Source organism: Zingiber officinale, chromosome 4A (assembly GCF_018446385.1).
Source record: "Zingiber officinale cultivar Zhangliang chromosome 4A, Zo_v1.1, whole genome shotgun sequence".
NCBI classification, from domain to species: Eukaryota; Viridiplantae; Streptophyta; class Magnoliopsida; order Zingiberales; family Zingiberaceae; genus Zingiber; species Zingiber officinale.
Genome location: NC_055992.1, coordinates 143170364 through 143196759, shown reverse-complemented (window position 1 = coordinate 143196759; position 26396 = coordinate 143170364). Strand labels below are relative to the sequence as shown.

At 37.9% G+C, this 26396-nt stretch overlaps 1 protein-coding gene across 1 annotated transcript; it reads left to right on the top strand.

Annotated features, from left to right (window-relative positions):
- The first annotated feature begins 23133 nt into the window (after positions 1–23133).
- LOC121971540 (MACPF domain-containing protein At1g14780-like) lies at positions 23134–25984 on the top strand. Its single transcript, XM_042522865.1, has 8 exons — positions 23134–23489; positions 23565–23806; positions 24121–24322; positions 24406–24480; positions 24552–24735; positions 24810–24979; positions 25063–25130; positions 25209–25984. Exons 1-8 carry the CDS (start codon positions 23256–23258, stop codon positions 25840–25842), a joined length of 1809 nt encoding a protein of 602 aa, XP_042378799.1. The 5' UTR covers positions 23134–23255; the 3' UTR covers positions 25843–25984.
- The last annotated feature ends 412 nt before the right edge of the window (positions 25985–26396 follow it).

Here is a 26396-nt window from a genome sequence, read left to right as displayed (position 1 = left end):
GAAAAGAGAAAGAAGGCTTATCCAATGGGTTGAAGAGCCTTCAGATCTTATCCTTTGCTTCTGGAGGTGAAAGAGAAGATGAAAATGGCTTTGGATCGTCAATTATAGTGCGGATGAGAAGCAGATCTTGACCAAGTGAGTCTCCCCAAGGGGAAAACTCCTCCCCACAAAAGGGGGAAGAACACCCCTTTTATAGGCGTGGGCATGGCCCCTGCCTAGGCTATTTCACGACTATGCCTCTGGGGCACAACCAGACTCTAGTTTTCCAAAATAGGGGAGGCATGACCATATGGATTCGCATGACCAACCCCTTGTTAGTTTCGGCTGGGCATGACCCTGTTTCCAAGTGGGAGATATGACCATGTGGATTCACACGGTTGCCCCTTGTTTGACTTCAACTGGGCACAACTCTCCTTACGTGAGAGACATGGTTGTGTCGGTGGGGCATGACCATGTCGTGGCTGGTCTCTAGTGGGGAACGTGGTCATGTCATGGGGCACGACCAGCCTCTGTTCCTCTTCTAAGGTTACTCCAAAGCATGCAATAACTTCACTTCCGCTCCACAACGCGTTTTGTCAATAGAAAACAAGCAAAGAATAGATCTCCGATAAAAAAGCAATAATGTTGAAATAGAAATAAAGTAGGGTGCAATAACATAGATCTTACTTAAGAAATACAAGTACATGCACATCAAAGCATGAATAAAATTAAAGTATACAATCTACACACATCAGACACGTGGCAACGGTATAGGAAAGGACATTTATGATAGAGATAACTGGTAAATCATTACCCTGATAACCATCACACATATCACTTCACATTACCGTGCATTTATGGTGCCTGACATTCTCCCTTATTGAAAAGGAAAAGTGCCAATGGAAAATATGGCAAAGTGACGCCAGTAAAATTTGAGCCTCCGAGCGGAAAAATTAAAGTGAGGGGGAGGTCTAGTAAGTCTGAACTAGTTTTTCTTTGAATAGACTTAAAGGAGAGATTTGTAATGTAGTAAATATGGAAGGGCCCTCTAGTGGGGCCTAGGGGATCAACAAGTCAATAGAGGTGTCGGTCAAAGTCCAAGAGGCATCAAAAGGCCGAGCAACTATCCTTGTAGGATAGTCTTCTCTCGATCGGTTCTGCCGGACCATCTTCTCCTGATTGGTTTGGATGATTAGACAGACCCTCTAAGGGCCCCATTCCCAACTCTGCTAGACTCATTTTTGTTGGTACAGTTGACATTAATGGTCAAACTTGAGTATTGATGAATGACAAATGGATTAAAGTTAGAAGTGCTTTGTGATCTAACTTTATTATCTAGTGTGCGGGGTTGACTAAATTGATGGGTTAAGAGGACCTGGCACAAGATAGGAAGTCCAGATGTAAGATTCTGGCGGGAGTTCAGGATGTTTGATTCTTGACTAGAGGAAGTTCGGATGTGCGATTCCAATAGGAGATCGAGATGTTTGATTCTCGATTGGGGAAGCCAAAATGTGCGATTCTAGTAGGAAGACCTAGTGGGTCAGATTAGACATCAAGGAGGTAACTCAACACTTGACAAGTGAAGGTAAGTCACTGAAGGAGAGTGACTCAGTGAGGGTGCATCCTAGTTGAAAGGACGATATGTGTTGGTCCAATTTAGGTCTATTTCAGAAATCTAAATTAAGATCCTGACTAGATCCTGGTCTAAAGAACAGGATCTAAGTCATAAATTAATTATATTATTATTGTGCTAACTTTATTTTGTAGGGTAAATATTTCTATGTTGGATTAACACATTTTACAGAGCAAAGGGAGTACAAAAGGTCTCGGGCGAACAGTACTAGAGGCGCCTTTGGGAGTTTGGAAGGCGCCTTGACTACTGTTCATGGAAGACACCTTCGAGTTCTTGGAAGCGCCTTCGGTAGAATAAGGTAGAGACGTTGTCGATGATAAGGAGCCACTTTTTAAGGGATAGAGTTTTACATTGAAGGCTCCTTCAATGCTCTGGAAAGCGTCTTCCATCCCTTATAAAAAAAAGCATTCGACCAAGGCTTCAAGATAATCAATTCTACGAACTTTTGTGAGTCTGTTTGGTATTTTGATTGCTCTAGCTTCCTGCTACTACCTTGCTATGACTCTACTGTGTCTGACTACTATTCAGGAGTCATCCAACACCAAGCTCAAGCCGACTATTTACAAAGAATGTTGGGTAACGAAGTCTAGATTCTATACTTAATTATTGCAAAAGGAAAGTGTAGCTTGTCACACTGTTCCTATTATTCTTTTTATACTAGATCCCCTCTTTCAGTAGTTATGGAGGAGGTTATTAGTGGATTACCCATCGATAGATTTGCGGGACCTGGATCTTGGAGTAGAGTCGCCGAAGACTCCGAACCAAGAAAACCAAATGTGCGTTTTTCTTTTTCTTGTGTTCTCATTATTCCACTACATTTGTACTTAGTTTTAAAAAGAAAAGTTTTTTCAAAGCCATGTGATTTACCCCCCTCCACATGTGTCTCGATCCAACAAGTATTATCAGAACAAGATTCTGTTGGATCGAGACGCGCTAGAGGGGGGTGAATAGCGCTCGTGGCTATTTTGATCGTATCGGAATCGTAAAACTATCAAAGTAAATATACGCAGCGGAAATAACGAATGCAATCACAGAGGGACACAAGAAGTTTCACTTCGTTCGGAGCCTAAGGCGACTCCTACTCGAAGGCCCGCGATCCTTGATCGCTTTCCGTGGGCAACAACTATAAGCTCGTAAAATGTACAATAAGATATTACAATTGAAAGAACTAAAACAAATTATACCGACAACAATAAAGTAGCAGAATCTGAAGCTCCGGGTTGTCGAGGACTTGTAACAGCACTTCTGGGTGTTTCTAGAGCAGCTTGTAGCGTAAGGATTGCTTGGAGTTCGTTGTTCTGGTGCTGCTGCTCGAGACCCCTTATAAAGGGTGTTCAAGGCGCCTTGAAGCCCTTCAAGGCGCCTTAAACAGGCCGAGTCACCCGCGGAGATCAGCACAGACTTGGTCGAACTTCATCCAGTTCAAGGCGCCTTCAGCCTACCCAAGGCGCCTTCAACCTTCGACCCAAGGCGCCCTGAACTTCATCTAAGGCGCCTCCAACCTTCTGCGCTGGCTTTTCCTGGTTCGCACCCGAGGCGCCTCCAAGCTCCATGGAGGCGCCTCGGACACTGTTCATCCGAGTTGTAACTTGCTCCTTTGTTCCTGCAAAATGTGTTAGTCCCAAACACATACCCTGCAAAACAAAGTTAGCACAAACATAATGAATAAGATAATGAAAGTTTTGACATTCAAGTTTGACTTCCGGGTCTGACTTCAGGTTTCCCCCCGGAAACCCTAGGTCGACCCGACGCCTACTGTTCCCTCTACGGGGAACACGTCCTCACCTACTCCACTCAGGAGATTTACCTGTTGCCAGTGCGATCCTCAAGATCGATTGGACTTTTGCTCAGCACTCGACGCTTCCGGACTTTCTGCTGGACATCCGCTTCCCGGCGAGTCCAGTCTTTCACCTGGTTCGCGACACCAGGACTTTCCACCTAGGGTTACCACCCCCTAGGACTTTTGCCTGAAGCCATCGACCTGCCAAGACTTTCCGCATAGGGTTACCACCCCCTATGACCTAGGGTTACCACCCCCTAGGGTTTTCCCTTTGCCTAACCGCAGCTAGGACTTTTCCTGAAATACTCATTCAACATGTTAGATCACAACACACCTTAACTTTGAATCCTTTGCCGTTATCAAAACTCAGGTTCGATCGTTAGATGCTTCCCGCACCAACAGATTCTGCTCTGAATTGGTTCAACCACTAGTCAAGCTGGGGAACTGTTTTATTTTCATATTTTAATTTTTCATAATTTATTTGACTTGGTAAAATTTACTTCTTTAAATAACTCTTTATCGTTCAGTTTTTACTCGAAATTGGTAAAACACCACTTGAGTTGTCAATATTTCTTTTTCTTAAAACTCTGCTAATTCAAGACCTAGTTTTGAGATATTTCTCTTCATTTCTTTTTAAAGGATAATTTAAATAGCCCAACTTGAGGAATACAACACTGCTCATCCTCCTCTTTTCAATGAAAATAACTTTTCATATTGGAAGAAGAGAATGGAGGTCTACCTGAAGATGGACATCGAGCAGTGGTTTACTATCCGACAATGGTATCAATCACCTATAGATGAGCAACTAAAGTACCCCTTGATCCAGAAAGATGAAATCTAGAAGATAAGAAGAAGACCCAGATCGACTCGAAGGCATTGAACACGATCCAGTGCGGACTCATGAAATAAGGACTCAACCAAGTCGGCTCGCATGAGAACGCAAAGGAGTTATGGGACAAGCTCATCGAATTACACAAAAGAGCCAACAATGCCAATGTGACTAAATGAGACCTACTTCCAAATTCCTTATTTAATATTAAAATACAAGACGGATAAAGCGTAAGTCAACTACACGCGAGGATCAAGGATATCCTTAACGATTTGCACATGATCGGATATCAACTTGAGAACCGTGACATCATAAGGTGCTCTGAACTCGTTTCCTTGAACCTCACTATGGGCATCGATCGTAGATTCCTATAAGGTTTCAAGGAACCTTTTAAAGTTGAAATTAGATGAGTTATTTTGTGAATTGGAACTACACGAACAAACTAATGCTACAAAGGTTGAGAAAGGGATCACTTTTCTTGCAGGTACTTCGAAGGGGGCAAATCCCAAGGTGGAAACTGAGTTCGACTCAAAATCAGATAAAGTAGAGTAGCTAGTAAACATAGTAAGGAAAATATTTACTAGACATAAGAGAAACTTCATGAAGCGCGACATGAAGAAGATGTCCAAGTCTGCATCCAACAACTCAAAGGTGAACATCACGTGTTATGGCTCCAATAAGAAAGGGCACTTCAAACATGAATGCCCTAACGAAGATAAGATGAGTAAGACAAAACAAAAGAAGGCACTCAAGGCGACTTGGGGCGAGTCTTCCTTGGACGGATCAGAAGCAAACGAACCAAAGCAAGCAAGCTACCTCGCGCTGATAGCAACCGGAGGAAAATCAGATCAAGAAGAAAAATTTGAATACGAGTCGAGCAACAAATCTGCATTCAATTCAGACGAACCAATTGGGGTACAATTTAATTATATTGTAAAAGTTTTCAAAATTATTTCCTGTTTAAATAAAAAATTAACAAAAACTAAGGAACATGCTAAACTCCTCCTTAAGGAAAATAACATCCTTAAAGATCAACTGAACTTGACTTCCTTAATTGACCAAGTTTAAGAAAGAAATTCAACTCAAGCTACAAACCTTAAGGAAGAAAATTCTATTTTGAAAAGTTAAGTTAAAGAATTAAAAAAATAGTTGGAAAAGTTTACCTTAGGATTTAAGTATCTAAACATGATACTTGAATCCCAAAGAGTTGTATATAATAAATCTAGACTTGGATACAAGTCTAACTCTACCATTAAATCATTTCAAGCCCTAACCCAAAATAAAAAAATAAATCAAAGCCTCGGTTCCGAAAGCGTGCCTAACTACGCAAGTAGGACCAAATCAATATCATGTACCTAAAAATAAAATACACTACCTAAAATCAAATCAAAATAAACCAAATAACTCAACCTCAATCTCAAAAATTGAACCCTCTAAGCTAAATTCAATTAAATCAAATAAATCAAAAACTAAACTTAAAGTGAATAAATATGAAATTAATCTAAACTCAAACTATAATCAAGTTTATTATAACTATAAAATAAATCGACACAAACCTAAAACTTAAACCCAAGTTCAACAATTCAGGGAAGGCTCCAAATTAGTTGACAACTCTAAAATAATAATTTACCCGGCTGGGTAATTAGGACTAGAATAAATAGGGATAAAAGTTTAACTTGGCAAATAGTACTGGAGAAGTTTTTGATGATAGTAGGTTAGGGAAGCTCTATCTATGCATGTCTAGAAAGATATGGCTTCGACTTTGTGTATTTGGCTTGACGAAACTAACTAAAGCTACCCCTTACTAATCCTAACTGATTAGACCAAAGTTTTGTATTAAATTTAGTAGGCAAAACTATTTGAAAAATTTTAAAGGTGTGGTTAGTCTAATAATGTCCAGGTAACTCACCATTACTTAGACGTTTATAAAAAAATATCTATTTATTGAGCCCAAAGCTAAACTTGAATTTAATACAAGTTAAATCAAACCCTAAAATTCAATTTAACTCATTTTACAAAACTATAGGATTCCCTGATTGAAAATATAGATTGAGTGAGATAAAGAAGGAATAAATTAAAATAAAATAAATTAAGATAAATTAAATTAACTATATTAAATAAAATTAAAATTAAATTAACTTAAAAATTAAAATTAACTTCAACTTAAAATTAAAATTAACTTCAACTTTAAAATTAACTTAAAACCTAAAATCAAAATTAACTTAAAATTTAAAATTAACTTTAAAATTAACTTAAATCTTAAAATTAAGATTAACTTTAAAAATTAAAATGTAAACTTAATTAAAATTAACTTCAAAATTAATTTAAAACTTAAAAATAAAATTATACATAACTTAAAATTAATTAAAAAATTAAAACTAAAACTTAACTCAAAAATTGAAATTGAATTAAAACTTAACTTAAATTAAATGAAATTAAAGTTTTAAATCAAAATTAAAACTTAAAATAAAAAAATCTAACTAAACATTTAAACTTAAATTTAAAAAACTGCCGAAGGCACCTCCTATACAATTGGAGGTGCGCTCAAAATGACGAAAAAATTCCCACACAACCGACTCAAGGCGCCTTCAATACGCTTGAAGGCACCCTTCATAACACATGGAAGACACCTTCCATCAGGCTAAAGGCGCCTTTAACCCACATTTTACAACGAACAGAGGCATTCTTTGTTCGCAAAATTCACTTCAGGAAGGCACCTTCCAACAGCCATTTACACTTCCTTTTCCACTTTTCTCCCTCAAAACCCCAACTATGCCTCTGAGGTACCCTCTAACTCGATTTTCTAGTTGTTTTTCTTTATTTGTATATTTTTTTCTTGAATGTTTACATGTATAAACTACTTTAGGAAATGACGAAATGTTATTTCGTCCCAACCCAGTTCGAGCAATGTCCCGTCTGCCGATGCTAGATTTCTTACTCAGCGACTTAGGCTAGATTTCCTAGAGTTGGCATATATTGCATTAAAATCTAGGTTTCTCAATAGGCCATTCTTTACCCAATACTGCACCCCTATCATAGAGGTTTTAGACTATTATCAGTTAGATAGATTAGTTTATTATAGTTATTCAGTAAATTTAGACTTATGTGCTCAATTTTATAACAACTTAGTTAAGATTGATGACTTGACATACTCCACTAGAGTAGGTAGTAAGGACTTTAGGTTCTCCTCCACTCTTTTTGTAACACCCCAAATTTCACGATTTGGAGTCCTAAAAGTCCTTATTAAAATCTATAAATATTTTAGAAAAATTCTAGAGATTTTTAGGAATTTATAGAGTATTTTTATGCAATTTTTGGAGTTCGTTTGGTATTTTTACCAAGAGGAAGAAGTTAAAAAAAAAAAAGAAATAAAAGAAGAAATAAAAGTGTTAAAGCTGAGTTTTGAACCCAAGACCTCAGACCCGAACCAGATGTTAACCGGACTCAGCCAACCAGCTGGTCTGCGAAAGTTTTGTTAATATAGTATGGAATAAAATCTATATAAGCAGTTTTTTGGGAATAGAAATACCAAAATAAAAGGGAGCCGAGCAGAGTTCGAACACGCGACCTTTAACTCGCGTTAAAGCCGGCTGACCAGGTGGGCAAACGGAATTTTCTGTTTAGAAAAGGTAGGAAAATTATTTAACAAGTTAACAGAATATGAAGATTATAAAGAGGGATAAGTTGAGGTGGTAAATTCGAAAACCGAAAACCCTTTTCCTCTCCTTTCCTCTCCCGATCGCGAGTGACAGCGTCGGCTTCTCTCGGGCAGAAATGAAGAAGAGGGCTAAGGGCTTCACCTCTATCTCCTCCTCCCGTGCGCCTTCTCCTCTCGAGCGACAGTAAAGAAGAAGCCCGTGAGCGCGGACACGAAGGGAAGAGGCCGAGATTGTGAGCTCCTCCGAAACCCTAGAGCTACCTTTCTCCTTCGGTAGTAAGCTCAAGAACAGCAAGGTAAGTCGCTTACTCACCTGCAGTAAGATAGCTTCGGATTTCTATTTCTTTTGTGTTCCGAACTTGTCCTGTGAAGAAGGATAGATTAGGGTTGCTGTCGCAAATCGTTTTTCTTGTGTTTTCGGATCATGTATTGCTGAGTAGTTGCAATTTGAGTGTCCTGTTGTAGCATTTCTAAAAGGGATTCGATTGTTTCTTTTAAAGTTTCAGCTGTGCCAAATTTTCAGTTCGTAGTTTAGCAAGCTAGATTTCAGTTTGTACCTTGGTTGTTTCAATGGCTATGATCCGAATTCTAGTCATCAGATTGTGCTTAGGCTTGCTTCCATCCGAACCCTAGCTTTTAGTTGGTGATTAGTTTTTATAGCTTCAGTTTTCAAGTTTCTTATTTCCAGTTCAGCAGGTTATAATCTCTCTTTATTCTAGCACGTTGTTAGACTTTCCTTATGTGTTATTAGTTAAGCATGTGTAGCTTCCTTACTACTAGAATAGCATGAGTAGTAAATTCCGAATAAGAACAACCCCTTTCCTTTTGTGCTATAAGTTGAACAAGAACAACCCATTAAACCTATCCTAGCTTTAGAGCTTGCATTGCAGATTTTTGATTGTCTAGCATAGCAGATTTTGAATGGTTAGCATTGTAGATTAGCATTTCAGTTTTTTTTGGTTTATTCTAGCATGCTGTTTGGACTTTCCCATTTGCTATTGAATATGCATGATTAGATTTCATTTTCTATTTCGTTGCTATAGGTTTGAGCATGAGTAGATTTAGAGTTCTAGTTCCTTAGGTAATTAAATGTGCATGAGTGGCATCCCTTTAAAGCAATCAGTTTCTGGTTTCTTTTGTATTGGTTAGGTATGCAGAATTTGTCATTGTAGCTTAGTTTTCCTTGCTAATTCTATACACATGATTAGTTTTAAGGTTGGTTTCTCCTTGTTAATTCCTTAATTGAAGCATGTGAACTCAGATTATGAGCATGGACAGTTTATGTTAAGTTCAGCAAGTCTAGTTTTGTGTTACGCTTCAATTTCAGCAAGTTTAAATTCCAGTTAGTAGATCTTGTTGTTTCATTACTACCTCATTTAGCATGGACAGATTTATTTCGGCTTTAGTTGTGGTTTCCTACTAAAGTACCAAAAGATAAGAGTAAAAAGGAGATAAAGAAAAGAAAAGAAAAGGCCGAGGCCTTAAGTAGATCCCAAAGTCGAGACTTGAGGGATTTTTGACACACAAGGTGCTTATTAAAATGCCGAGGCATTTAAAGAAGAAGTAATTAAGATTATAAGTATTTTACTTTTAAGAAGAGGCTAGTACCCGACTTCCGAGGTTGTCGTTAAACAAATCCAGGTGTTCAATTCCGAGGTCTTGGCCCTGGTAGACCGAGGTCTGCTCTTTTAGGATTGGTGGCTCGCTACCCCAACCTATTAGGGAACGCGCATAAGATGGTACTATGCCTGGGCCCAAGAAGAAGTTGATTATTATTTTGAAGTATTATAAGTATAAGATTTTGAACTAATAAAACAATGTGTTTACAAAAGTTTACAAGTATTAAAGAATAAGTTTAAATAAGTGAAATAAAAGAATAAGTTTTTAAGTGAGTTTAATAAGAATCAGAAAGTGTTTAGAATTCAGTAAGTTAAATTCTTTATGCTAGCATGATAGTATAGACTTGTCTTACATGTTTAGCCTTTCAGTATGTTTCTTTACTATTAGAAGAGCATGAGTTAGCTTACTGTTATTTGCTATTTATGAGCATGAGTAGCTTTACATGTTAGCATTCAGTTTTAGCATGTTTTTATTTATATACATGCATATCGAGTTTTTGTGAGTTAGATAGCGCTTACTAAGCAAATTTTGCTTATAGACTACACTTCCTCTTACTGCAGATACAGGAAAGGAAAAGATATAGAAAGGAAGGCGACAAGGAGGTGTTCGAGGGATGTGTGATGCCAGGACTATGGAAGCCTTGGGACTTAGTTTAAGAATTTATTAAAAATGTATTAGATGAGTCATTTAGTCTTTCGCTGTTAGTTAACTGTATGTTTTTATTTTGTTTCCGCTATTTATTACTTGCATGCTTTGATTTCATTAAACTGCGTGGTGATGTTATTCCTTTTGGTTGTGAAAATATATGTTCCAACCGCCTGTGGCTGAGTATAGTTTGTTTGTATTGTTGATTTGGTCACCGGTACAGGGGAGACTCTGCCGAAATTTTTCGGTAGGGTTTCCATGTGATTTTTAATCATACCGGTTAAGTAGAGTTAGTAGTCAAGTAACGGTCATCCTTAGAGAGTAGTAGTAGTAAGAAGGGTGGTCGTTACAAGTTGGTATCAGAGCAGTTCCCATTCTCCAACATCACACATCAGCACCATCCTTGCCGTCTTCAAGTAAGAAAGTATTTAATTTTCTTTTATGCTTTCTTTATTATTTATAGTATAGAGTATCTGCTTATATGTGCTTAGGAAAGGAGAAAATTCATGTTTTAATTTTCTATGTTTTGATACATATGCTTAGAAAGAATAGAGACAATTTTAGTTTTGTTTCTCTTATATTCATATATATATAAGTATGTTTAGAAAGGATAGGGAAGATATCAAGTCTTCCAAAGACCACTAATGGATACGATGCAATATGAATAATAGATGACCGAGAAGTTAAGAGACTAAAGAACAAAGAGTACCATTAGTGAAAGTCATTTAGAACCAGAAGCACGAGAAAGTTACTTAGGAGCGTAAGGACAGTATAAGACAGAGATATCCAGAATTATTCTAAGTTCGAGGACGAACTTTTTATAAGGTAGGGAGAATTGTAACACCCCAAATTTCACGATTTGGAGTCCTAAAAGTCCTTATTAAAATCTATAAATATTTTAGAAAAATTCTAGAGATTTTTAGGAATTTATAGAGTATTTTTATGCAATTTTTGGAGTTCGTTTGGTATTTTTACCAAGAGGAAGAAGTTAAAAAAAAAAAAAGAAGAAGAAATAAAAGTGTTAAAGCTGAGTTTTGAACCCAAGACCTCAGACCCGAACCAGATGTTAACCGGACTCAGCCAACCAGCTGGTCTGCGAAAGTTTTGTTAATATAGTATGGAATAAAATCTATATAAGCAGTTTTTTGGGAATAGAAATACCAAAATAAAAGGGAGCCGAGCAGAGTTTGAACACGCGACCTTTAACTCGCGTTAAAGCCGGCTGACCAGGTGGGCAAACGAAATTTTCTGTTTAGAAAAGGTAGGAAAATTATTTAACAAGTTAACAGAATATGAAGATTATAAAGAGGGATAAGTTGAGGTGGTAAATTCGAAAACCGAAAACCCTTTTCCTCTCCTTTCCTCTCCCGATCGCGAGCGACGGCGTCGGCTTCTCTCGGGCAGAAACGAAGAAGAGGGCTAAGGGCTTCACCTCTATCTCCTCCTCCCGTGCGCCTTCTCCTCTCGAGCGACAGTAAAGAAGAAGCCCGTGAGCGCGGACACGAAGGGAAGAGGCCGAGATTGTGAGCTCCTCCGAAACCCTAGAGCTACCTTTCTCCTTCGGTAGTAAGCTCAAGAACAGCAAGGTAAGTCGCTTACTCACCTGCAGTAAGATAGCTTCGGATTTCTATTTCTTTTGTGTTCCGAACTTGTCCTGTGAAGAAGGATAGATTAGGGTTGCTGTCGCAAATCGTTTTTCTTGTGTTTTCGGATCATGTATTGCTGAGTAGTTGCAATTTGAGTGTCCTGTTGTAGCATTTCTAAAAGGGATTCGATTGTTTCTTTTAAAGTTTCAGCTGTGCCAAATTTTCAGTTCGTAGTTTAGCAAGCTAGATTTCAGTTTGTACCTTGGTTGTTTCAATGGCTATGATCCGAATTCTAGTCATCAGATTGTGCTTAGGCTTGCTTCCATCCGAACCCTAGCTTTTAGTTGGTGATTAGTTTTTATAGCTTCAGTTTTCAAGTTTCTTATTTCCAGTTCAACAGGTTATAATCTCTCTTTATTCTAGCACGTTGTTAGACTTTCCCTATGTGTTATTAGTTAAGCATGTGTAGCTTCCTTACTACTAGAATAGCATGAGTAGTAAATTCCGAATAAGAACAACCCCTTTCCTTTTGTGCTATAAGTTGAACAAGAACAGCCCATTAAACCTATCCTAGCTTTAGAGCTTGCATTGCAGATTTTTGATTGTCTAGCGTAGCAGATTTTGAATGGTTAGCATTGTAGATTAGCATTTCAGTTTTTTTTGGTTTATTCTAGCATGCTGTTTGGACTTTCCCATTTGCTATTGAATATGCATGATTAGATTTCATTTTCTATTTCGTTGCTATAGGTTTGAGCATGAGTAGATTTAGAGTTCTAGTTCCTTAGGTAATTAAATGTGCATGAGTGGCATCCCTTTAAAGCAATCAGTTTCTGGTTTCTTTTGTATTGGTTAGGTATGCAGAATTTGTCATTGTAGCTTAGTTTTCCTTGCTAATTCTATACACATGATTAGTTTTAAGGTTGGTTTCTCCTTGTTAATTCCTTAATTGAAGCATGTGAACTCAGATTATGAGCATGAACAGTTTATGTTAAGTTCAGCAAGTCTAGTTTTGTGTTACGCTTCAATTTCAGCAAGTTTAAATTCCAGTTAGTAGATCTTGTTGTTTCATTACTACCTCATTTAGCATGGACAGATTTATTTCGGCTTTAGTTGTGGTTTCCTACTAAAGTACCAAAGATAAGAGTAAAAAGGAGATAAAGAAAAGAAAAGAAAAGGCCGAGGCCTTAAGTAGATCCCAAAGTCGAGACTTGAGGGATTTTTGGCACACAAGGTGCTTATTAAAATGCCGAGGCATTTAAAGAAGAAGTAATTAAGATTATAAGTATTTTACTTTTAAGAAGAGGCTAGTACCCGACTTCCGAGGTTGTCGTTAAACAAATCCAGGTGTTCAATTCCGAGGTCTTGGCCCTGGTAGACCGAGGTCTGCTCTTTTAGGATTGGTGGCTCGCTACCCCAACCTATTAGGGAACGCGCATAAGATGGTACTATGCCTGGGCCCAAGAAGAAGTTGATTATTATTTTGAGGTATTATAAGTATAAGATTTTGAACTAATAAAACAATGTGTTTACAAAAGTTTACAAGTATTAAAGGATAAGTTTAAATAAGTGAAATAAAAGAATAAGTTTTTAAGTGAGTTTAATAAGAATCAGAAAGTGTTTAGAATTCAGTAAGTTAAATTCTTTATGCTAGCATGATAGTATAGACTTGTCTTACATGTTTAGCCTTTCAGTATGTTTCTTTACTATTAGAAGAGCATGAGTTAGCTTACTGTTATTTGCTATTTATGAGCATGAGTAGCTTTACATGTTAGCATTCAGTTTTAACATGTTTTTATTTATATACATGCATATCGAGTTTTTGTGAGTTAGATAGCGCTTACTAAGCAAATTTTGCTTATAGACTACACTTCCTCTTACTGCAGATACAGGAAAGGAAAAGATATAGAAAGGAAGGCGACAAGGAGGTGTTTGAGGGATGTGTGATGCCAGGACTATGGAAGCCTTGGGACTTAGTTTAAGAATTTATTAAAAATGTATTAGATGAGTCATTTAGTCTTCCGCTGTTAGTTAACTGTACGTTTTTATTTTGTTTCCGCTATTTATTACTTGCATGCTTTGATTTCATTAAACTGCGTGGTGATGTTATTCCTTTTGGTTGTGAAAATATATGTTCCAGCCGCCTGTGGCTGAGTATAGTTTGTTTGTATTGTTGATTTGGTCACCAGTACAGGGGAGACTCTGCCGAAATTTTTCGGTAGGGTTTCCATGTGATTTTTAATCATACCGGTTAAGTAGAGTTAGTAGTCAAGTAACGGTCATCCTTAGAGAGTAGTAGTAGTAAGAAGGGTGGTCGTTACACTTTTGGTTGATAGTTTAGGTTGTAGGAGGTCTGCATGCTCTTTTTTGTGTTACCCTAGTAGAGATTTGTCATTTGGTGAACACTACTCCCATATTACATTAGATATTATCCATATGTACTTCTTTGGGGAGGAGAGAGTACCTACTGTGATTGACTTCAGGTCTCTCTCTCTTATGGTTCAGGATTATGTATTGTATAGAGTTCTGACCACCTGCATTTTGCCGATCACATTTCACGATGTTTCGACGATACGACCCTCCCACTCTTTCTTCCTTTATAAACTATGTCAATGTTTAGACATCGATATTGCATTACACATGTTTTAGAATGTTATCCATGCATCCAATCTCATTACTAGAAGATAGGTTCATATGCCCTATTGTCATATTTTGACTTTCATATTTTTGACCATAGGGGTAAATATGACCCAGGGCACATCCACTTCCCTTAATGCATATGATGAGATTGATCAGCGTTAGCTTGCATTAGTGCATATAGATGTTACCGCTCAAGGGGGGCTGACTTGAAGAGTGGTACCATAGTAGACATTTTAGACAAGGTTGAGGAGGATTTCTCACCTATTATTCCGGCCGAGGGAGAGGGGATGCTAACATTTACAATTAAGGAGCTCTTTGGACCTCTTCCGACCCAGCCCTCAACCTTGACCTAGCCTTCGACTTCTCTATTCATAGAGGACCAATTTGCTAGACTTGAGGAGTATTCGGCACAGATCCGACAGTCTATCTTAGAGGGGTTCACCTCTCTCCAGGGGGATGACCATCGGATTTACCTCTCTCCGGGGAGATGGCCACCAGATTTTGACAGCTAAACCTACATATGCAATCGATCCTTCGAGTTTTATGAGTGACTTATCATCTTCCACCTCCACCGGCCGATGATGACGAGACTCGATTATATTCAGTACACTTATATATATTGTGTATCTGCTTGTCATGATCTATATATTCAGCTACTTTTTGACCACTTTATTTGATAATCTAGAAAATTTCTTTTTAGAGTAGGATATGTTTTTAAAATAATTTTTAAATTCTAGGAAAATTCTTTACTTATATTTTCTAAAAATTTCTATTTCCTTAGTATTTCAAAAAAATTTTGATCTTAGCCTAGATCGAACCCATAGAAAGCATGATCCTATAGCTCTAAGTAACGAGCATTTCATAAATACATTAGATTCACCTTGATTGTGTATTCAAACAATTTAAAATGGTATGAGATGCGTAGGTCTTTTACTTGGACTTTAAATGCTTATTTCAATGCATCAACACAAGTTTAACGAAAAATATAAATAGTACATTGATCAAGTTAAGTAGTCCTTTAAGTAAATTTCTATCTGGACAATTAGTACTTAACTTGACTAACCAAGTGAATACTGCTATATTCTGATAGTTAGTTAGTAACTAATAGTTAGAAATTTAAGGATAGGGTTTGTCAAGTTAAGTATATTCTGTTATATATATATATATATATATATATATATATATATATATATATATATATATATATAACATACTTTATTTTTGTAAAGTCTTGCTTTAACAATTGTTTTGAAACATCACTGAAACTTACTTTACAAATGATTCAAAAATCACTTCTAAAAAATTTCTGAACCTATTTTACTTTTTGAAATATATTTTCCAAAGTACTTCCAAAACTTGCTTTGAAAAAAAACTCTTATCCTTTTTTTTCATTATCTGTTTTAAAAAATTGAAATGCATGTATTTTGAAAATTGCATTGAAAAACTGCTTTGAAAGATATTTTCGAAAACACTTTGGAAAGTTTTTAAAAAAGTTTTATAAAATTCTTCTAAAAGTTATCTTTTCACTTGAAAAGTAACTTTTTAACTTGTGTTTGAAAAAACTTTTTTGAAAATACTTCCAAAACTATTTTGCTTAAACAAATTCTTTCCAAAATATTTTAGAAAGGTAAGTTATAAAACTTTTCAAAAGTAACTTTGAATAATTGAAACACTAAGTACCTTGCAACAAATTATCTTTTTAAAACAAGTGTTTTGAAATAATTCTTACAAAATTTATGTTTACAAATAGTTTATTTTGCAAAATTAATTTTCAAACTGTTGAAAAGTTAGAAAATTTCAGTCAAAATACTTTTTAACTCCTCCTTCTAATAGACCTACAAATTTTTTGTGATTACTTTGAACAAATTATTACTAGTATATTTACAATTTCATAATTTGATTTACTTATCTGCTTAGTTTGATAAATAAAGGGGGAGGATAAGGGTTAGTAAGAAAAAAACTAAAAACTAATCTTAAAAATTTTAACCTTAAAATGATCAAGAAAATAAAATAGGAATTTAAATTAATTAATTATTTTTTTGCTTGAATCATGTTATTGTTATTTTATTTTTTTCATATCTTTTTCTAACTTTAACTAGGTTGTTATCACATCAAAAAGGGAGAGATTGTTGGTGTAGTTGTCATCAATAGTCAAACCTGAGTTTTATTTAATGACAAATGGATTAAAGTTAGATGTGCTTATGATCTAACTTTGTTATTGAGTGTGCATGGTTGACTAATTTGACGGGTCAAGAGGACCTGCCACTAGACATGAAGTCTAGATATTAGATTATGGAAGGAGGTCAGGATATTTGATTCCCGACTGGAGGAAGTCTGGATGTGCGGTTTCGGTAGGAGATCGAGATGTTCAATTCCCGGTTGGCGAAGTTCGGATATATGATTTCGACAGAAAGACCTGGTGGGTCAATTGGACGTCGAGGAGATAACTCGACACTTTATAAGTGAATGTAAGTCATTGGAGGAGAGTGACTCAGTGAAGACGTATCTTAGTTGAAGGGATAGTAGGCGTCGATCCAATTTAAGTTCATTTCGAATATCTAAATTGAGACTTTGACTAGATCCTGCTCTGAAGGACAGGGTTTAAGTCATAAATTAATCATATTATTATTGTGCTAACCTTATTTTACAAGGTAAATATTTCTATATTGAATTAACACATTTTGTAGGGCAAAGGGAGCACAAAAGGTCTCGGGTAAATAGTACCCGAGACGCATTATTCAGGAGCTTGGAAGGTGCCTTGAGTACTGTTCATAGAAGGTGCCTTCGAGTGCTTGGAAGACGCCTTCGGTAGGATAAGGCAGAGACATCATCGATGATAAGGAGCCGCTTTTTAAGGGTTAGAGTTTGGAATTAAAGGCACCTTATATCCCTTATAAAAGAGGCATTCGACCAAGGCTTCAAGATCATTAATTCTACAAACTTCTGTGCATCCGTTCGGTGTTCCGACTGCTCCGACTTCCTATTGCTGCTCTGCTATGACTTTGTTGTGTCCGACTACTATTAAGGAGTCGTCCAACACCGAGTTTAAGTTGACTGTCTACAAAGAGTGTTGGGTAATGAAGTCTAGATTTTATACTTAATTATTGCAAAAGGAAAGTGTAGCTTGTTACACTGTTCCTATTATTCTTTTTGTACTCGATCCTCTCTTCCGGTGATTCTGGAGGAGATTATTAGTGGACTACCCATCGATAGGTTCAAGGAATCTGGGTTTTGGAGTAGGAGTTGTTGAAAGCTCCGAACCAAATAAAACCAAACGTGCGTTTTTCTTTTTCTTGTGTTCTTGTTATTCCGCTGCATTCGTACTTGGTTTTAAAAGAGAAAAGTTTTTAAAAACCACGTGATTCACCCCCCTCTCATGTGTGTCTTGATCCAATAATATTCTCCCAATTTGTTTTTTCGATTAGATAGGCTCTCTAAGGGCCCACTCCCGGCTTTGACGGACCCATCTTCTCCTAATCGGTTACGTCGATTGGACATGCTCTCTAAGGGCCCCATTCCTAGCTCCGTCGAACCCATTTTCTCCCAATTGGTTTCACCCACTCCCGACTCTATTGGACCTGTCTTTTCTTGGTTGGTTCCTCTGATCGGACAAGCCCTCTAAAGGCCCCACTCCTGGCTCTGTCGAACTGTCTTCTTCAGATCAGTTCCGCCAATCGGACAAGCTCTCTAAGGGCCCCACTCTCGGCTCTACCAAATCATCTTCTCCAATTAGTTCCACTGATTGGATAAGCCCTCTAAAAGCCCCACTCCTGGCTTTGCCGAACCCATCTTCTCTTGGTCCGTTATGCTGATCGGACATGCTCTCTAAGGTATCCACTCTCGACTTTGTTATACCCATCTTCTCTTGATCGATTTCGCCGAATGGACATACTCTTTAAGGGCCCCACTCTCGACTCTGTTGAACCCGTCTTCTCCCAATCGATTCTGCCAATCAAACATGTCTTTTAAGGGCCCCACTCCTGGCTTTGCCAGATCGTCTTATCCCAATTGGTTTCATCGATCGAACAAGTTCTCTAAGGGTCCTACTCCTGGCTTTATAGGACCGTCTTCTCTCGATCGGTTCCACTGATCAGAGAGACCCTCTAAAGGCCCATTCCTGGCTTTACCGGACCAATCTTCTCCAAATCAATTTTGTGAATCGAGCAGGCTCTCTAAGGGCCCCACTCTTGGTTCTGCATGATTTGTATGAGATTCTGCTCCCCATTCTCTTCCGATCAACTCTACCGATCAAATCGACTATAATAGATCCTGCACTGGCTTGCTGGGTCATCCTTGGAACTTTATGCCATTCTTGGGGAATATCGTTGTAGCCTATTTATGTCTCATAAAAGAGTGGGCTCTCTGTGGAGGACCTATCTTTTAGTTACATATCCTAATAGGCCTCTTGGTCTGTGAGTCCACCTCACCATTAATACATCACGTTGGCTAGTCAGAAAAGAAGAGGGTAGTATCTATGTATAGATACGCAGCATACTTTCCCCATACCAGTGATGTGACTACTGGATACAATGTAAGCATGGTGATAAGACAAGCTGTCTGACAGCATGATAATACCTCATTAAATGTGGAGATGGTGTGGGGCATTACAAAAGGATCCTTCTCCACTAGTGCAGATACGCATGTACATCCACACACTGGCTTTTACTTTTTTCTGTTTTTACGTTACAATTATTTTCTGACTTGATCGTTAAAGTAACTACACCAACGACCTCCTGACCTACTTTTTGACGATCTATTTTTCCCTTCTTTATTACTGATATGGGTTAGGTTTAGTGGGTCCCTGGTGAAAAAGGGAAAGGAGATAGCAGAATTAAGAAGACAGGTCAACATCGACCAAGATATACCTTGATGAAGGAAGACCAATATCGATTGAGATATGCATCAAGGGAGGAAAACTAATATCGACCAAGATATACCTTAAGGGAGGCAGGTCAATATCGATTGAGATATATCTTAGGGGAGGCATGTTAATATCGACCGATATATACCTTAATTAGAGTAAGCCAATATCGACCAAGATATACCTTAAGGGAGGCAGGTCAATATCGATCGAGATATACCTTAGAGGAGGCATGCCAATATCGATCGATATATACCTTAATTAGAGTAAGCCAATATCGACCAAGATATACCTTAAGGGAAGTAAGCCAATATCGACCAATATATACCTCAAATGAGGTAGACCGACATCGATCGATATATACCTCAAGGGAAGTAGGCCAATATCGGCCGAGATATATCTTAGGGGAAGGCAAGCCAATATCGACCGATATATACCTCAAAGGAGGTAGATCAATATCGACCGATATATACCTCAAAGGAGGTAGACCGACATCGATCGATACATACATCAAGGGAAGTAGACCAATATCAACCGACATATACCTTAGGGGAAGGCAAGTTAATATCGACCGATATATACCTTAAGGAAAGTTAGTTAATACCGATCGAGAAATACCTTGAGAATAGTAGGCCAATATCGGTCGAGATACATCTTAGGAAGGGCGAATCAATATCGGCCGGGTTTACACGTTTAAGATAAAAAGTCAAGATTGTTTAAAGTGGCATATCTAAGATTAATTAAGTATACATGATCGCCCGGAATAAAAAGATCTAAAGCTTTATAGAGTTGGTAATATATTACTGAACGATTAGTTGAATGATAATGATAAACCGACCAAACAGGGTCTTGATTTAATATTCGGTCAATACAAAGCATAGTATAATACCAAGCTGTCTATAACGTAATAAAGATAGGACGAACAAGTAGACTCATAATTAATTTAATAAAGATATCTGTATGTGATTGAATAACATGTTTACCTATTTGGCGAGAAGTGTGCTTCTAGACTTTTCTGCAGGTACTAGACGACAAAGAAGGTACATCTGGGGAAAAAAAAAGATTTCTTAAAAGTCATTTACCACAAGTACGTAGCTTACGTCATCTCATATCAAACTCTAACAAATCGGGGTACACTTCATGACTACGGAGGTTATATGAAGTGGTATAAAAAGGGGAATCCTCTCCGTGGGCCAGGTAAGTTTACATTGAAGTTCACATCATTACTCGCACTCAAAAACCCTAATTCTCAACTACTGTTCATCTTCTTCCTTCTTCCACACAAAGCGAGATCACTGACTTGAGCGTCGGAGGGTCTAGCCAGGGATTCCTACCCCGGTCTTAGGTCACTGACGATAGTGTTGGTTGGTCACTTGTGCGCAGGAAGCCTTAGGAGCTCCGGATCTCGATTTTCTTCAGTCAAATTTCTCTCTCATCATCGAAGCTTCACACAATGAGGACATTCTGTGATTTCATTCTCCCCGATCCGTTTTGGATTTCTCGGATCAATATCCAGTCAGATATTACTCTTCATCAACAGTAGATTTCCTCCCCAGCTTTCCATTTAATCAATTACTATCCATAAAAGATTCTCAAAATTCTTTAACTAAGTCAAATCCACATCGATTACTATCCATAAGAGATTCTCAAAATTCTTTAACTAAGCCAACTCACACACCACATCACCGAGAGTCCATTCTCCATCGCTTCCCATCCGAATGATGAATAGAACTGGATGTTCGAAGTATAATTAAATGTATCATTTGGCACGTGGGATGAAACTCTCATCCGTGATAAATAACAATATAGCATCCACACACATTATCAAACGAATATTGATTATGAGTGTCTCACAGACTCACACTATAGCATATCTATGGATATTCAAGGGCTCAGCTTTGATTCTTAATTTGTATTTTATTATTTTTAGTCATCTGCTCCTCTTAAATTTTATATATTCAAGTGTTATCTAAGTTTACACATTATAATTTTTTTAAAAAAGATTTTTATAATTTTAATTTTTTGAAAATTATAATTATATTCATATAATAATTTATTTTAACCAAACTTGCTATGATTTTTTTAAAAAAAATATACAAAAGAGCATTCAATAATTATTTAAGTATATATATTATGTAACAACTTAGAGACATGATTTTTTTAATATTTCTACAAAACTGAGCCCTCATTTGACTTTTTAAAAGAAAAAAAAAATACTACTTTGATTTTTATTCTTAAAAAAACTCGTCGTGTACTCCAACGTACATGGCTATTTTTTTTCTTCAAATTTTCTTCTATTGAAAATTATTGGTTGAATAGAGAAGAATTCGCTAGAAATTTTAAATGGCAGAATTTATATAATTATTTTTTTTTAAAAAATAACATTTTTATAATTTTAATTTTTTTAAATTATAATTCATATAATAGTTTTAATCAAACTTGCTATATATATATATATATATATATATATATATATATATATATATAAAAGAGCATTCAATAGTTTTTTAAGAATATATATTATATAACAATTTAGAAACATTTTTTTTAACATTTCTAGAAAATGAGCCCTCATTTAACTTGTTGAATAAAAATTAAACACTAGTTTGAATTTTATCCTCAATAAAACCCTCATGTACTCCAACGTATATGGCTATTTTTATTCTTCAAATTTTCTTCTATTGGAAATTGTTAGTTGAATAAACAAGAATTCGATCGCTGGAAATTTTAAATGACAGAATTTATGTAATCTTATTTTTTATTATTTAAAAAATAAAGTTTTTTATATTTTTATTTTTTTAAAATTATAATTCATATAATAATGGTTTTTGAGAAAACATATAAAGAGCATTCAACAATTCTTTAAGAATATATATCATATAACAACTTAGAGAAATGTGTTTTTTTTAACATTTCTAGAAAATGAGCCCTCATTTAACTTTTTGAAAGGGGGGAAAAAAATACTATTTTGATTTTTATCTAAAAAAACTACTCATGTACTCGAAGTACATGACTTTATCTTGTAACTTGTCCTCTATCGAAAACTATTAGGAGAGAAGAACTCACTAGGAATTTTAAATGGTATAATTTATATCAGCTTGTTTTTATTTTTTTTAAATAATAGTTTTTTAATTTTAATCAAACTTGCTATGATTTTTTCAAAAAGCATATAAAAGAGCCAGCATTCAACAACTTAGAGACAATTTTTTTAAAAAAAAAATGAACCCTCATTTGCCTTTTTGAGAGGGAAAAAAAATGCTTTAATTTTTATCCTTAAAAAAAAAAAGAAAATTCGTATGCAATATTTTTTTCCTAAATTAGGCATTGAACTATCCTATAAAAATTTTCTATCAATTATAAGATAAATAGGTAAATTAAAAAGTGACGTAGAAATTTATCCAAATGATCAATATTTTTAGATCCATTTTTCATTGAAAAAAATTCCTTATAATATAAGGTAATTAAAACTTATATCTTAAATACTTGATTATCTATTTAATCATTGCACCATTATCTGGGAGACGCTACATCCGCTTCGTTGGATGCTTACCCAGCAACAATCACATGACGACTTGGTGGAGTTTGACCGTAACCACCCACCCAAATCTTTTATTTATTTTTTTAAAACTCCAATTTTTACCGTCGGAGTCTTCAACCCGGGCCAGTATGAAATGGCGACTTTTATTTTAGCCAATCTAAACACCACCAAGACATCTACATTGACCTGACAACATCAACAATACTAGTTGTTTGATTCATTCATTCGTTCCTTCATTTCAAACTGATCGTATTTGATAAACAGCTATGCAACTACAAGTACAACGTGCCGTTTCATAAGTGTGCAAGTCAAGTCATACAAAGTCAATGCCTTTTCTCAATATTTTATGCATATCAGCAAGTGCCGCGACATCGAAGTCGACCAAGCTGTGGAAGCAGTGGAGGAGGTCTCCTTTGACGAGCTCTAAGGGATTACTTCTATATTATTATCTGCAGGAAGAGAAAAGGGCAGGGAACGGGTAGCTAGAGGATGACTGGAGCTGTGGAGAGAGCCGTTCGGTGCTTGGGAAAGGGCTTCGATGTCACCTGCGACTTCCGGCCGGAGTACTGCCGGGGAAAGGAGGAGAGGCTTGTGGTGTTAAACGAGGAGAAGAGGGAGCTGGCGGTGCCGGGGTTTGGCTCGTGCCAGGACGTGCCGGCTGATATAAATTGCGATAAGGGCGATCGCATCCGATTCCAGTCCGATGTGCTCGAGTTTACTCAGGTAATTAATTAAACTAGCCATCGAGCAGATCTCTGTTTTGACATGAATATATTAAACTCGATGAGAACGTTGCAGATGGCGGAGCTGTTCAACCACCGGAGTTCCATGGCCGGCAAAATCCCCTGCGGCTTCTTCAACTACGCGTTCGGGTTCGAAGGGAGCGCATGGGCGCAGGACGCGTCGAGCACTAAGCTCCTCGCCATGGACGGCTGCTTCATCACCCTCTTCGACCTCCGGATCGAACGCCAACCTCTCACTCTGACTAAACGGGTCATCGACGCCGTCCCTTCCACTTGGGACCCCACTGCGATCGCAAGGTAGATATCGAATGACTCGATCATAGATAAGAAAACTTCAATTCCCCCTTTTCATTAATTAGTGACCTTGTCAAACATGTTAATTTTATAGTCGCCCATGTTTTATAAACTTCATTTCCCCACTGCAATCGCAAGGTATCGAAATAAAAAACAGTCGAAAACTTCAATTCTCCTAGCGATTCATTAGTGACTTTGTCAAACATGTTTTAGTCGCCCAAGTTTCCTGGAATGGGAGCTGCAACTACCACATGTACTGTCCGGCTAAAGACTTTTTGACCAATTAAATCGAGTCATGGGCGCCCCTTCCTGTGCAGATTCATTGAAGACTTCGGCACGCATGTAATTACAGGGCTAAGTGTGGGAGGACAGGATGTGATCTATGTGAAGCAGGATCAGTCCTCCAATCTCTCTCCCTCTGAGCTTAAGCAGCACCTTGATAATCTTGGGGATCAGCTATTCACTGGAACATGTGTTCTTCCACCGCTCCATTCGAAACCTAAAGAACATAAGATCAAGGTCTGCATCTCTGTCCCTGATCTCTAGATGAATTTCGATCGCTTGAATGGCACTGCTAATGTCGATATTGTTGCCCTGCGCAGGTGCCCGAGGCTTTCAATGTGTTTGATCAGCAGAACGAATTCCTCAAGGGTGTCCCTCCAGTTTTCAGCAAAGATGTGAGTTCTAATTAATTAGCTTTCAGTCGAGGAGTTGTACATGTAATTGCTCAATTGATGGCCTTGTTCAGGGTGTGACAGTAACGTGCTTCAAGAGAGGAGGAGATGCTTCAGCAAGCAGCCATTACGAGTGGCTCCCCACTGTGACTTCGATGCCCGATGTCATCAACTTGACCTTCGTTCCGATCACCTCCCTGCTCAAGGGGGTCTCTGGCATCGGCTTCCTGTCTCATGCCATCAACCTGTACCTTCGATGTGAGTGCTGCAGGATGAATAACCAAATCCTTTTGATTGATCGATTGATCGATCATCCCTCTGTTCTGTTTCAGATAAACCTCCTCTATCAGATTTGCGTTACTTTTTAGACTTCCAGTGCAACAAGCTTTGGGCTCCCATGCACAATGATCTACCTCTTGGCCCGATGTCGAACATGTCCATTGCTACTCCTTCTCTGACTTTCAACCTGATGGGGCCTAAGCTCTATGTCAACACCACAAAGGTAGGCGTCCCCTCTGTTTTTTGATCGTGCTGCGTGATTATCAGACGAACGCTATTGTGTTAACGTGTAAATATTTAACTCAGGTTGTCGTCGGGAAACTAGTGCCGGTGACCGGAATGAGGCTGCACCTTGAAGGCAAGAAAAATGATAGGTTAGTGAACTCCTAAAGCAGTTTCTATGTAAGAAAGCATCTCGTTAACAGTGATTAATTGTGTTTGGACATGGTCAGGCTGGCCATCCACCTGGAGCACCTGTCACAGACTCCTACGTTCATCGGAGCGCAGCCCGGTTCAGCAACCTTCTGGCGGTCATCCGATACGATTACCGGCGACGAAGGATACTTGGAGCAGGTGCAAAGTAAGAAGTTCGCGCGAGTGAGCACGATCCCGGTCAAGTACGACCCCCTGTGGCCGACCAAAGGCGGCGGGACCGCGTTCATCGTCACCGGAGCTCAGCTGCACGTGATAGCTAAGGAGCACTATAACGTGCTGCACCTCGGGCTGCTATACACCGAGGTGCGCGGTTGCATCGTGTGCCGGTCGCAGTGGCGGCGAGGCCCATCGGGGCTTTCTCAGAAGTCGAACTTCTTCTCGGCGATGAGCGCCTCCCTCTCCGGCGGCATCGAGAAGGAAAAGCAGCAGCATCAGGAACGAGAAGTGGTGGTAGACTCTGCCATTTTCCCCAAGGGCCCGCCGGTGCCGGTGGCTGCCCAAAAGCTGCTGAAATTTGTGGACACTGCTCAGCTATGCCAGGGGCCGCAACACAGCCCCGGCCATTGGCTGGTCACCGGCGCAAAGTTGGACGTTGAGAAGGGGAAGATCAAGCTACATGTTAAGTTCTCGCTTCTCACTTCGGTTTGGTGAAGGTCGATCGGGACGACCAAACTTGTGGTTTCTTGCTTCAATTTTCTGAAATTGTACAGAAGATTCCTTCATCAGTTCTGTGAGCCTAAAATCAAACAATCTGGCACTATAATAATCTTTGTTAAGAAGTTGTTGAGTTTCATATCATCACATTGTTGCCCTCTTCCCACGGACAATTCATTCATATTAGGAACCTCAATGTCATTGGTCGCAGGAAAACAATAGATTTCGTATAAAGATCCTCATATTTTATCTCATTGTATCCACCATTTTAATTTAATAACACACCCGAATATGTCATATTGAATCAAACCCAAGAAAATTTTCTAATTAAAGTATTAGCAAGTTTGGATCATTAGATGTGATTTATATATGCAAAACTCGTTAATCCGTAATTTGTTGTTGATGATGGCCTGATAATAGATTCAACCCCACCGTATAAAAGAAGGGCGTGATCCTAGTAAGGTTAAGACATTTTGACAGATCTCCATGTTTCCCATTGGCTAGGAAAATTCACCGTTGTCACCCTAGCACCCTACCAAAGATTCATCCAC

Excerpts from the sequence above, each read along its gene's own strand:
- LOC121971540 (XM_042522865.1), top strand. The coding sequence starts at position 23,256 with ATGACTGGAGCTGTGGAGAGAGCCGTTCGGTGCTTGGGAAAGGGCTTC. Across the intron at positions 23,807-24,120 it reads GACCCCACTGCGATCGCAAG|ATTCATTGAAGACTTCGGCA; the intron begins GTAGATATCGAA and ends CTTCCTGTGCAG. Across the intron at positions 25,131-25,208 it reads GAAGGCAAGAAAAATGATAG|GCTGGCCATCCACCTGGAGC; the intron begins GTTAGTGAACTC and ends GGACATGGTCAG.